Genomic DNA, 14,026 nt, shown 5'->3' on the forward strand with positions numbered 1-14,026 from the left:
TGCAGTGGATAGAGCACTGGCCCTGGAGTCAGGAGTACCAGAGTTCAAATCCAGCCTCAGACACTTAATAATTACCTAGCTGTGTGGCCTTGGGCAAGCCACTTAACCCCATTTGCCTTGCAAAAAAAAAAAACTAAAAAAAAAGGCTATTGAGGTTGGAGTCAGAGGATCTGGGTTCAAATGCCAGCTCTGTCATTTTTTAATCTGTGCAATTTTGAACAAGTTACTTTACACCTTTTTCCAACACTCAAGTTTTCTAATCCAGAAAATGAGGGCATATGGTAATACCCCCAAAACAAACATTATAAATTATAAGATCCTTTCAAGCTCTCTAAGCCTGATTGCTATGATCTTGGTATAAGAATAACTAAAAAAATGCCTACAAAAAAACTATCGAAAGTGTTTTTTAGGTCTGGTTCCTCAAATTTCTTTAGATTCTATATAGACTAATTTCTATTGCAAAAACAAATGTTGATTTCATTCATTTTATCTGTGTATATCCATGGGAACAAACTGACATTTTTTTCCTACCTATTCTACTATTTTTAAGATAAAATTAAATTCACATGCACTGTATTTTGTGGTAGTATAGTAAGTCACATCAGTAATAAAAACATTCTATAACAATTTATGAAATCCCACCTCCTGAAGAAATCTGACGAAAAATGAACACTAAAAAATGGTCATGTGTATCTGACATAATGAATATAATAAAAAAAAAACTTTAGACAATGACTTCATTTGGATACACAAAAAAACAACATTGATAACTAAACTTTCTGAGAAAGAATATAATGATCATCTTGGTCAATGATAAGGAGAAGAAAAAGAAATCCCAGGGTGTATATAAACTGCTCATAGGGATCTAACAGAGATCATTAACCTAGAATCTGTGATTTTAATACTTTATTGTGTGTATTTTGGCAGTTTCCTTTTTCAAAAGAGTTCATAGGTTTCGTTAGATCTCCAAAGGGGCCTGTGACATACACAGATATGAATAGACGTGCACAAATAAAGAATTCCCCTCATAGAAGGGTTCTTGGAGATCAATCATATAGTTCACAATCCCCTTTTATATTTTTAGATGAGGAAACTAAGGGTCAGGGTAATTAAACAACTTTGCCAAGATCACTGGAAAGTATCAGACAGGACCTCCTTAATCCTGAGCCTCTAATTCAATGTTCTTTCTATTGTACAATGTTCATCTGATAAATTTTAAATTAAAATTTTTTTGAAAATGCATACAGATAAGATTTATTAATTCTTTTGGAAGTACTCACTTTTTTAAGCAAGAAAACATTTTTTAAAAAAAATCAGTTTTAGTTTAGAAATTTACATTTCATTTCATCTCTAATCCATACCATTCCTACTCCCTAAAAAAAAGGGAAGAGATTAGATCTCATTAAATTGCCAAGCATAAAAATGTTCATTTTTAATTTTAGAGAATAGAAATAGAGAAATTTAGAGAAATAATGTGACTGTCCATGGAAAATGCAACAATATAGAAACCAAACTATTAAGAGAAACATTTTTTCCTTAGAATCCAAAGAATTAACTATATGGATTTTTACTGCAGGTCAATGCCATAGAACCTAACAATTACACATAGCTATAAAATTCATAGAAAACAATCTTTGTATATATGTTCATTTTATCTCCAAAGACTAATAATACTCCTATTTGCACAGACCATTTCCCAAAATTCATTAAGTTTTAGGTTTTTCATTTTGGCTACAAACTATTTTTAAGACCAAAATATCATGACAATCAGAGCTACAGTGTGATTACAGTGAAGAGCCAGCCTCAAGTTAGGAGGACCTAGGTTCAAATTCTGCTTCTGAACTAGATTGGCATATGTCATGTGACCCTGACCAAGTCAATTTCTCACTGCCTCTAGCAACTCTTAAGTAATAAAGCATCCTGAGAGGACTTGCAGCCCAAATCTCTTATTTCTTCTCAGTTCTAAATCTATGATCCTTTGAAATCTTATAAAGATTAAATTTTAAGTAATTTGTCTTGAGATTTTTTTAAATTTTAGTTTTCACTCAAAATGGAAGGTGGCAAGAAATTGTTAATATTTAGAAAACCATTTAAGAATCTAAATTTTATATTTAAGCAATTTACTTTTTTCCAAGTGAATATTAAATGAATAACAATATCTAGCATAGATTTCATTACATCTACACAAAATTTTTTTTTAAAAAAACATTTTAGACAAGAATGGGTTAATGCAGATGAAGGATGTGGGGAAATGCAGCATGGGGGGGAGAGGCTACACACTCAAGATAATGTCACTGTAGTGACAATCTGGATTTTGTTTAAATAATGGATCAAAGATTAAGCAATCTTAGTATAAGAAGGATTAAAAAAATCATTCATGACTGGAAAAAATAGTGGGAAAATCAATAATTGATAGTATTAGTATTAACACATCAAAGGAAAGGAAAGGAAATGACTAATAATTTGAAACATCTTAAAATATTCATTTTTAAACTGACTTCTTATAGGTTCAGATACAATTTACCATAAAATAAACAGATTTTTAGATATGAAAGTAAATGAAAAAGTACTAGGAGGCAAACAGGTCTGACATAATCTAGAATCACACACAAATTAATAGTGGGAAAGTAACAGTTTATGATAAATAAAATGTTATTTATGAATATCCATTAATAACCATGTAAGTATATATACATCTATAAAATATATTAAATATAAAAAAAATTAAGTAGATAGACATCCTAAATTGAAAGGAGATGAAAGAATATACAAATCACACAAAATAAGACTATGAAGTTGGAAACATGGCAGGGGGAAAAAGTGGGAAAAAAAAGCTTGGCAATGGACAGAAGCTAAATAAGTGTCAAGACAGATTCAATTTCTCCGAATCTCAACTTACCATGTTATTAAAAATGGATATATATTGTAAATTACCATTTACAAAATGGAAGGCCTGTGCTGACAGAAACAAAATATTATAAATAAGCTGCACCTTTAACTCAAATACTAGTTTCATTACTAAGCACTGAAATACCAGTAATATGGCAAGCACAATTGGCTCAAAGTGGTACATGAAAAAATTCAAATTCTAAAATGTATTCACTTAGAATCATCAAACAACTTACAAAAAAAAAAAACTGAGTCAGTACCATGTATGAGATGGGAATCCTACACAATTATTTTTTGATTTTATCCAAGAGGACTGTGCATGATTCAAAGGAGATAGAATAATAGTGAAAAGCTAGCTAGCCTTGGAAGTTAGGAGAGTCCTGGGGATTAAATCTTCCCCAGCCATTTAATGACTATGTGATCAAAAGTCAAATAATTAAACCACTCTGTTCCTCAATTTAGACTCTATAAAATTGGGAGAATACTTGCACTATCTTCATAGGACTGTTTTAAGCATCAAAACATGCATGTAAATCTTAAAGTGCTATTATCAATTATCATCATCATCATCATCATCATGATTACTGGGAAGCCAGGTGGCACAATGGATAAGGGGCTATTGGGACTTAAGAGAGACGAGAGTTCAAATACGGTCTTACTATGTGACCCTGAGCAAAGTCACTTAACTCTGCTTGTCTCAGTTTCCTCATCTGTAAAATAAACTGATAAAGGAAATGGCAAGTCATTCTAGGATCTTTTTCAAAAAAACCTCAAACAATGATCATGAAGAATGGCATACAACCAAAACAATTGAACAATTACTATGAAGCACAAAAACAAAGGAAGGGAAAAATTCTAACAGTGAAGTTTCAGTGAGAAATTTAAGCCTGAAACAAAATTTGTTTTTAAAAATGGTAATGATGCAACTTCTATTTTCTTTAATTTGAAAGGAATGTTTATATTAGTTTTTCCTCAATCCATAACACATAAGCACAGAATCTGGCAAATATTATCAGAATAGACTGCTGGATTATTAACTCAGACTAGGTCACATTTTGAAAAGCATTCAAATTTTAAGTATTATTTAAAATAACCCTGAAACCTCCCTCCCTAGCCCCACCAAAAGCAACTTAGCAACTTTATCTTTAAAATGTGCCCAAGAGCCTTGAAGTAAAATTCTTATCAACAAAAGGGTAAATTTGATTTTGGTGATTTCATTCACTATTATTACAAACAACTGATAACCTATATAAATATCAAGATATTTCCATATAGCAAACTCTGGCCTTGCTCTAAAATGTAATTTAAAAAAAAATCCAATTTTTAAAACTGGCCTTCAAAATCAAAATACTTCCTCCAAGGGGATTATAACTTTATCTAAATTTTCAAATTTAGTATATTCACATGTATGTATATACACACACACACACACACACACACATCCAATTCTGTGTGAAGGATCCATTGCACCATGTATAATGGATTCTAAAATTGACACAAAGTATTCTGCAGATGGAACAACTACTTCAGAACCAAGTTTAGTAAGAGGTTTTAATCAAGTTATAAATATAATTCAGATGCTTAGACATTTTGCAAACTAAACAATCCAAAGAGGTGAACACTCTTGAGGAATGAAATTTCAAATATACCTATGATCTATTTTGACTGGGGAGTGTCTAATATTTCTGAGAAATCTCAGTCACCTAGGAAAAACAGATAAGCAAACTACAAAATGCTTATTTCTAACTATATTTATACATACATACATACATATATATAAAACTCTATACTAACTAGTTTTCAATCTTAGATTTCTAAATTCAACTCAGATAAAAAAATTAATCTTTTCTTCCCACTCATTGGTTAGTTGTGTATAGCTAATCATTCACTAGCTGCATGATTTATTACTAATTTATTACTAATTTCAAATTATTAATTTCAAATTACTAATTTCAAATTACTAATTTCAAATATTTCTTTTTAATTTTCAAGTTTCTAAAAGAGAAGATCGAAATGACATTTTTACATTTCACATGGGCTTCCCCACTTAATCTAATGAATCCTTAAATTCATCTTTTTAATATTCTTTCAGCTCAAGAGGTCTGGTACAGAGCCACTCAACAAAAGCATCTTTTGACTATGTAAATGGATCCATTTAAAATGGTTTAAAAGTTGTTGAAATATCTAAGTCTAAATACAAATAGGATGGTAAATTTATCATGAAGCAAATACTATGCTGTATTGAAGCAACAGGAAAGTCAAACTGCCACATTCCTGCTACAATTATGTAAATATCTATTTACATAATCATTTCTGAATATATTCCTATTTGCCACATAATACAGTTTTTAAAGTTATAATAATTAAGAGGGCAGCTAGGTGGCGCAGTTGTAAGAGCACCAGCCCAGTGTCAGGTGGACCCGCGTTCAAAACCAGCCTCAGAGAAGTGATAATTGCCTAGCTATTGGGCAAGTCACTTTAACACCATAGCCTAAAATAAAAAATAATTTTCAAAGTTATAATTATCTTAACAGGTCTTTGACTTGAATTGGAATTTTAAGGGGGGGAAGCTCTTCTGGAAATAACATATATATATGTACAACTAGGAATGAGATTTATCAAACCAAGAATTTATCATCCTAAGAATGAAGCTTCAAGGTGGAAATCTCTTGTAAACTTCAGCTGTGAAACTTCAGTTTTAAATGAGATCATTTACTTGCAAAGCATTTTAAAGTCCTACAGTTTAACACCTCTGCCTAAATTGCATCTAAGACCTGAACGTACATGATAAACGGGGCAAAAGTTTCTAGCTTCAGATCTAGATTCTGTCTGGGACTGTTCAACAGCTGATGACAACTTCTTACAGAGGCTTACTTTCTCACATGGATGCTACCTTCTAGGAGTTCTGTTCTGCTACTCTCACAAACATTCTCCTATTAGTAAACTTTTTAATACTGTTAATAACAATAGCCATGAAATCACTACAAACTTTCACTTTTTAGTGTTGGAATTTAGCATACTATAAAAGGAAACTATCTTCTGAGGCTAAAAATACAAAAAAAAAGTGTTCCAATACCACTAAAATTCAGAACTACCAACTCTTAGTATGGATCTCAGAGACAAGGATTTGGGTTTTTTGAAAAAAATTCAACTATTAAACTTCTTGAGTTGTAACTCATAAATTCAGCTATTCTATTTAGCACACAGCATTGATAAAGTAAAATTTTTCAACTTCATTTGAAATATAGCTGTTAATAACTTCCAAACTTTAAAGAAAAAAAACATATCATGCCTTCAAATATGCAAGTTCTCTTAAAATACTTATGAAACAATTCAAGATAATCTACAAATAGTAACAATGGTTACAATGGTAATCACCTCAATTCACTCCTCACTGAAAAAATAATCAAAATAGAAATAATTAACATTAAAAAAATGGGGAAATACTACACTGATAGTGCTCTAATAGTTTTAAAGATTTCATATAGATTAATTCAGAATATTGCTTTTCAGTTAAAAATGGCTTGCTTTCACAATAGAAAGATGTTATTATAATTGTGCCTTTCAATTAAAAAAATCCTCAGTATAATTATTTACCTAATATCCTTAAGTCTTAAATTGAAAAATTCCAATAATATTCCAAAAATACCAACCTCTGGAGCTCTGGTATAAAAGGCTAAACTAAAAGACTTCAAAGTCTAAGAATTCATAAGCATGATAAAATAAGAGAATTCCTTGGAAAAACACATTTTCAGTGGTGTGTGGAATTTCAATGCATGTTTTAAGTCAGAAATTGTAGTTACAGCATACCAGTGGACAATGAGGTTAGATGGCCTGAACATGTTGCCCCTACCACCCAAAACTAGGCCTACACTCGAAAATCAAGGTGTTTCAGTATTATAAAAAAAATGTAATCAAGTTATTTAGAGATCAATTTAGGAGAGAGGATATAAGAAATTTCTATAATTAAAATTTTTTAAATGTTAAAGTTATATACCAAATGATTTTCTTATGTTTCATCACACTTACTTTTCCTCAAAAAAATGTTTCAAAATATGCCATTTATTTTCATTCAAATTTAACAGTTGACCTTCAAGTTTGAGTTTTAATTACTGTAGTGCCTAATTATATAGCTTCCCCCCCCCCCAGAATTGTTCGCAGTAGGAATAATAAGAAAATAAATGGCAAACTATTCCAGTATCTTTGCAAAGTAAACCACATGGACAGAATTGGCATGCTATGCATGGTCTATGGAGCCACCAAGAATTGTACATGAGTAAAGTAATGAACAACAAGAAAATAATAAGTCTAGTGTTTAAGTCTAGGTTTAGATCTCATCCTTGTTACAAGTGTACCTCATTCTAAACAATGAGGCCCCCCAGAGTAAAAAAAAACCCATTAACAGTCTATAAAACGGTATTTTTCCAACCAAAATTTTCTAACATTAAGTACCTTTAAAAAGACACTATATGTACTATATATACACACATATGTACTCTTAATAAATCATAAAAACTAATTTTTTTTCCAACTCCATGCTTTTCAAATGACAAACATCTTGAGTTAGGCTATCATTTACTTTTTATCAATGTACACTGCAGAGTTTTGGTGAAATCGTGTGCTTTCACATAATTCTGTAGCAGAACTATTTTTCAAGCGTACATAAAGCATAAAATGCTTACTGCTTCCATTTCTAAACAAATACAGAATTCCCCTTGTGGAAGGGTTCTCAGAGATCAATCATATAGTTCAATGACTTTTTTATATTTACAGGTGAGAAACTGAGGCTCAAGCAAAATGACTTATAAAAATAACCAATTTCTACTTTTGATTGGCAATGGAACTAAACTTGATAGCAATATCTCATAAAGCCTGATGACCTCTGGGAATTCCTCTATGCTTTATCTTTATAAAACATAGTACGTCAGTTTTCCATGTAGAGGAACTACCTGGGTGAAATTCCAGGTCAGCAACTTGCCCAAGTGTCCTCATCTTGTTGAGTCTTAAATTCTTCATACATATGAGATGAGGGGGTTGGACTAGAGAATCTCAAAAATTCCCTCCACTTCTAAATCTACAATCTTCTCTTATAACTGAATAGCACTTCTTGCTCTGAAATAAATTCTAATTCTTCCATGGTTCTCACACCAACCCCATGAGCTAATAAGTCGAGCAGGCAGCAGCATCTCCATTTTACAATGGATGAAACTGAGGAAGAAGGGTTAATTAAGTATCTTGGCTAAAGTCAGGCAAATCAATGAAAGTTGAGGCAATAATACAACCTCCAAAGCCCATGGGTACAATGCTCTTCTCACTATACCAACTATAGTAGCAGGAAAAATCCACATTCTAGGACAAAAATTAATTCTGGAGAATATTTAGGTAACTATATGAAGCAAAGAAAATAATTATGCTAAGGGCAGTGAAGAGGTACAACACTGATGACAAATTCTTTTTCATGAATATAGAATGTTTGGTTGTCTCTCCAATTTATTTCCTTTTGGGAAGTCTGCAATAAAAAAAACAGATCAGGGATAAGGACTTCAAAAAAGGAAGGTATGCTGATAGGAATGGATACTTGCTCAATGTTCAATATCATGCATAAAAACATAAAATTATCCATAGGTTAAATGGATTCTTATATCAAACTGGAGAATAAAATGAAGATACTAAATTCTAAAGTCTAAATTCCATCTCTTAATGAACAAATGGAAAAAATTAATTATTACAATGAAAAGGAGGCATTTTTAGGCACTGAAGACACCAGGCAAACATGTTACTTTTTCTTTTAAATGACTAAATTTTAAAATGGATTTTCACATTGCACATATACATTTATAGCTGGGAAATTTAGTTCCATTTTCATTTAAATATTTGAACAATTATAAGAATTAATCACTTAAGATTATAATCAATTATATAGAAAATTAAGAGCTATCAAAGCTCATTAATTTTTTTAAAATTATCTTAATTTCTATAGTGAGTAAACTCCCTCAACCAACAATGAACCTTTAATTTATATCATCTAGAGTTTCTTGGATGCAATATAAGATTAAAAGATCTGCCCCACAGTATGAATTAGAGGTAAAATGTCATCCTGGGTCTTCCCAATTCTAAGACAGACAAGACTATTCACTACGAAATAAGATTTTTTAAATTAGATAATGAATAAAGGGTAAGCATTACTCTTGTAGGGGTGTTAATAGTTGAGCAAGCAAATTTTACATGCCATGTGACCTCATTATTTGTTACTAGTTAAGGGATGAAAAAAGATAGCAAAGTTAGGGACAATAATGTCAAGTTTCAAATGAGTATAACCTCAAAATAAAGGATGAAAAACTAAATAAATTTAACTTAGAAATTCCTTTTAAAGTCTGTTTCATTAAGTGATTAGAACTGGAAAATTAAGCATTTAAGTATACTTCTTTTTAAGTTCAAATTTGTGTGCTAATTTTACATGAGGCAGAGATTCAAACCCTTAATGGGATTACAGAAAGTGCATCCCTGAAAGTACATTTTTGAATATTTTAGCTTAAATATAATCTCCAATAGTATTTAAATTTAAGATGCTTTAAGTGTATATGTCATGTCATTAGACTTTCAATTAAGATGTTGTTATAACTAGACAAGGAAAAACTGAGCATTCTAAATTCCATGACTAGTTTCACATCTGTAGAAAAATACCTGGACTGAAAAAATATATTCATTTGAATGACTGAATACGTTTTGAATCAAGTACCTTTAATTGTGGATGGTAGTTGTGCTTAGTACGTATTACTGTTGAGGGTTGGGCAGATGTTATTTTCAGAGCCATCAGTAAAAAATGTTGTACATTTCCACAAAGTGTGCCTGCAGATTCTGCAAATGGTCCCAACACCAAGAGAGATTACTTGAACAACTAACTGGATTTCCACTAAGGCAAAATAGATAGTGATGAAAGTTTTTCCAGCAGTTCTTTGGATTAATTCACACATTAAAATGCAGCACATTTTTTAATGTATATGTGCATTCATACAAGAACCAGCTTTTTGATAGAAATCTAGTACTGTCACCTACCACATTATAGTTTGTTGTGGGTTGTTTTACTCATCTGAAAAATAAACTTGAAAAAAAAGATGATCCCCCCCAAAAAAAGATGATCCCAAAGATGTCTTCAAACTCAAAATTCTATTTATATATCTAGTTTTAAGATGTCTTGACATCTTATGTCTTGACAGACATATAAGATTTCAAAATGAACATTCTAATAGATCTAATGGATCTAAGATCTCTCAATTGACTTATTTTCTCATACTTTAGCAAATTAAGTTTTACACACCTGCCTAATTTAAGGTCTGCTAGAATTCCAGAAATCTTAGAATTTCTCCATGATTGACAAATGTCCCACTGAATTTCCATGAACCCACTTAACTTCAGACATAACAGAGATACCTAGGCAAAAAAGGAAACCTCGAAACTTTACTTGTCCAGTCTTAAAATATTTAAGTCAGGAATTAAATGTCCCTAAAAGATGCTTTTGAGTTGTTTCTTTTACTTAGTTCACTATTCCCTTAAATTGATAAAAAAAAAAAATTTTCAGCTACCTGAATGTGTTCATTTTCTCCTGTACTAATATAAAACTCTGAAAAGCAATTTTCTATAAACTTCTTGAATCCAAATTTAGTTCAAAACTATAGACAGTCTTCCTAAGTCAGATGGGTATTATGGAATCTCGTCAGGTTGGTTTTTTTGCACTGAGTAGCACAAAAAAAATTCATCTATATTTTAAATGACCAACTTTCTAGTGACAGCTCTCTCTGAAATGAAGGTGGCTTTTGGAATTTGGAGATACAAGTCTATCACTTGGCTAGTCCTCAAAAGTCTTTAAAAGTTTGAGAGGACCTGCCAGAGCTTATGATCAACCAGAGTGCCACTGAGGCCAACCTGACCATCAATATCATGGTGAAACATCTTGAGTATATGTCTGAAGCGGTACTATTCAACTACATCAAAATTCCCCTACTTCAGACATGCTTTACAACCTCCTCTCAAGGGCTCTTCCCCTCTGTCTCCTGGCTATATATTGAATAGAAAGGGACCATCATATTCCAAAAACTTCTTATCAGGTTCAAGTTTAAATGCTTGTGTATTTGTCAAAAGTTTCTATCTGGAAATACTGGCAAGATAGAAAATGAACCCAAATATGTCTACATTTCTTACATGGGAGAAACAATATTTGAAATAAGTTATTTAAATAGATGAAATATGATGAAGGGGGAATTTGATAGTTTTCATAAACCAACAACTTTCTAATGTGTAGCAAGGAGTCGTATATTCAAATTAGATGAACTGAGTCTGTGAAAGGGCATTTTCTACACTACCATACAAAGAAAGCAAAAAAGAAAATGATTATTTTTACAGTGCCAAAATCACAAATTCCTTGGCCAAAAAGGAGTTAACTCAATAGAGCTAGCAGGAAGCGAAATGGGAAGTTGGGATCAGGAAGCAGAGACTAGACTGGGATAGGTATTAAAAGACAGAGAATACAAGATGACAACGCTGATGGAACTAAGTAAAGTGGATTCTCAAAGAGTATGTTATATTGAAGGCTATCTTCTCAAAATTCATTTTGTGGTTTATCTTTTTAATTAGTATAGTAGCCTTGTGAAAAATGCTTATCACTTTTCTGTATGAGGGACAAAAAAAAAAATACACCTATCTCAGTTTATTCTCCCTTAAAAGTAGGAAGCTACTGAGAACAGTACTACTCAACTGGCAGTCATGGTTCATGGGAGCTGAGTGGAGCAAAGGCTGACAATTAACTATCACAGATCCCTGCGGTTGGAGTGGAAGGCACTTCCAGGTAACAACCGAACCTCTTGGGTCTTAGGAAGATCTTTTTATTTCTCAGGCCAGGAGTCTCATGGAATGTATGTTTTAGTGGAGCAAACTCGCTTACTCCATATCGAACCACCACGCTGATTAGGGAATGGTGTTGCCAGGCTCCAAAAGAGGTCTTGTCTGATCCTCAAATTGATGAGCAGCAGCTGTAATACAGGGACTTTGGGGGGTTAAGGGTTCTTCGTGGCTTCTGGAGAAACCCAAGGGGTTGAATGGGGAACAAGATAAAGCTCCCAGGAAAGAGCAAAAGCTGCTATCCCTCTAGACCTAACATTTGGGTTCATTAAAATCAGTACAAGTCAATTGTGGGTCTTTGCAAAAAGGTGGGGCAATCGTGGGGTACTCTAGAGCTTGCTGGAGACACCGGGCTCCCTAACGTGGTCTGACCGACTGACAGAACGAGAAGACTCCCGGGGCCCCAAAGCCTGAGCAGGGTGCACCCAGGATGGCAGCAGCGGAGGAAGCGGGGGACACAGGGCATAACGCACGTTTCCCTTCTCTTCATCACACATGAATTTTGGTATGCTTAAAACTGTACGGGGGGGGGGGGGGTAGTAAAATGTCAGCTTATTCACTCCTAAGGACTCGAAGTTCGGAAAGCAATCACTTTTCACCGATAACACGAGGGGACAAAACTCTTCTTAGGGTGCCCCTGACGCTGTTAGGATGTCTCCCCCTCCCCCCAGGCAAATCTCCTTCAGAGTTGGTACCTTTTAAAAATGTTATCTTATGAAAGTAGTTTTTGCTCTGGAGCACGGGGGTTTCTCCAGGGGAAAAAAAAAAAAAAGGAAAATGAACTGGTTCGCCCACTGTGACATTCAACCTACCTGCCCATAGTTGTCTATGCCAGTTACTAATCTATTTAAATTTAACAAATCAAAAGCTGTCCTTAGAGATTGGCCAAGAGTCGTAAGTCCTTCGGCCTGAAGGTTTTTCAGTTCATTCATAAAGGTGGCGTGGTTTTCTTTCCATCCGGCCTGAAAAGAGAAAGGCAAAACGGTCTGTTTCCCGGCGGGGGCGGCCGCGGCGGGGCCCGGGCGCGCCGGGCGGGGCGGCGGCGGCCCCGGGCCCGGGCCCCCGGCCCCCCCGGGCGCCCAACTTGAGCCGCCGCTGTCACTCGGCTAACTTGCGCACACATCCCCCACAGTGCCTCGCTCGGCCCGCACGGGGGGAGGGCGGCCATGTTGCTGGCAGCGCCGCCGCCGCCCGCCTGCCCGCTCCGGGCGGCGCGCAGGAGCTGGCGGCCGCCCCTCGGGCCCGGCGGGCGCGGGCGGGGGCGGGGCGGGGGGCCCGCGGCCGCGCCGGGGAGAGGCCCGGCGGGTGGGGGAGGGGCGCGGCCGCGGGGGGAGGGGAGGCGAGGCCGGGCGGGGGTGCGGGGCGCGGGCGCGGGCGCGGGCGGGGGGCGCGGGGCCATTACCTTGATGGCATAGGGCGGCTCTTCGAAAGTCACCAGCATGTACCTGTCTCCGCGGCTGGCGGGGGGTCCCGGGCCCGGAGCTGGGGGGAGGGAGCACACGGCCGGTCAGGCGCCCCGCACGCCGGCGGCGGCGGCCCCCCGCCCGCCCCGCGCCCGCGCCGCGCCCGCCCGCTACCTTCATGAAGGTCTCCACCGCGCCTTTGGCCGTGTCCAGGTAGGTGGTGCCCAGATGGCTGCGCTGGTTCATGGAGGCGGACGTGTCTATCAGGAACAGCAAGATGGGCATAGTGCTGGCCGGGGAGCCCGGGGCCCGAGGCGCAGGAGGCAGCGACGAGCCGCCGCGGCCGGCGCGGCGTGGGGCGGGGGAGCGCGGCCCCCGGGAGCGGGCGCGCTCGGGCTGGCGCCTCGGGCCGCGGGGAGCGTGGCCCCCGGAGCGCGCGGGCCGGGCGCCCCCGCCGCCGCCGCCGCCGCCGCCGCCGCCCGCGCGCCGCCCGCCCGCCCGCCTCGGGGGTCCCGTCCCCGCTCCCGGCCCCCGTGTGTGCCCCCGCGGGAGACGGGCCCGGCGCCCCCACCCCACCCCCGGCGCAGGGAGCGGGGCCCCGGGAGCTGGCGGAGGGGGGCTGGGCTGGGGGACTGGCCCTGGGGCTGTTGGGAGAAGTTTCCGGGACGCCCCGCTCCCGGCGTGTCCCCACTTTCCCGGCCCCGCTCGCTACTGAAGCGCTTTTCTCTCGCTCACTCCGGTTTTAACTCGGGCAGGGGCCGCTCGGGCTCCGCCCCCCTGACACGTCCCCGCGCCACGTGACCCGCCGCCCCGCTCCTCCATAGGCCGCGGGCCGTTCC

The 14,026-nt window shown here is 37.4% G+C and overlaps 1 protein-coding gene across 1 annotated transcript in view; it reads right to left on the reverse strand.

Annotated features, from left to right (window-relative positions):
- Window positions 1–13,561, reverse strand: part of INTS6 (integrator complex subunit 6) — a 104,713-nt gene extending 91,152 nt beyond the window's left edge. The window contains 4 exon segments of the mRNA XM_074217178.1: window positions 12,597–12,746; window positions 13,187–13,249; window positions 13,252–13,266; window positions 13,362–13,561. Of these exon segments, the coding sequence (XP_074073279.1) occupies window positions 12,597–12,746; window positions 13,187–13,249; window positions 13,252–13,266; window positions 13,362–13,472 (339 nt within the window). The 5' untranslated portion in view covers window positions 13,473–13,561.
- Between the last annotated feature and the right edge of the window lie 465 nt (window positions 13,562–14,026).

This window comes from Macrotis lagotis, chromosome 1, assembly GCF_037893015.1.
Source record: "Macrotis lagotis isolate mMagLag1 chromosome 1, bilby.v1.9.chrom.fasta, whole genome shotgun sequence".
Lineage (NCBI taxonomy): Eukaryota > Metazoa > Chordata > Mammalia > Peramelemorphia > Peramelidae > Macrotis > Macrotis lagotis.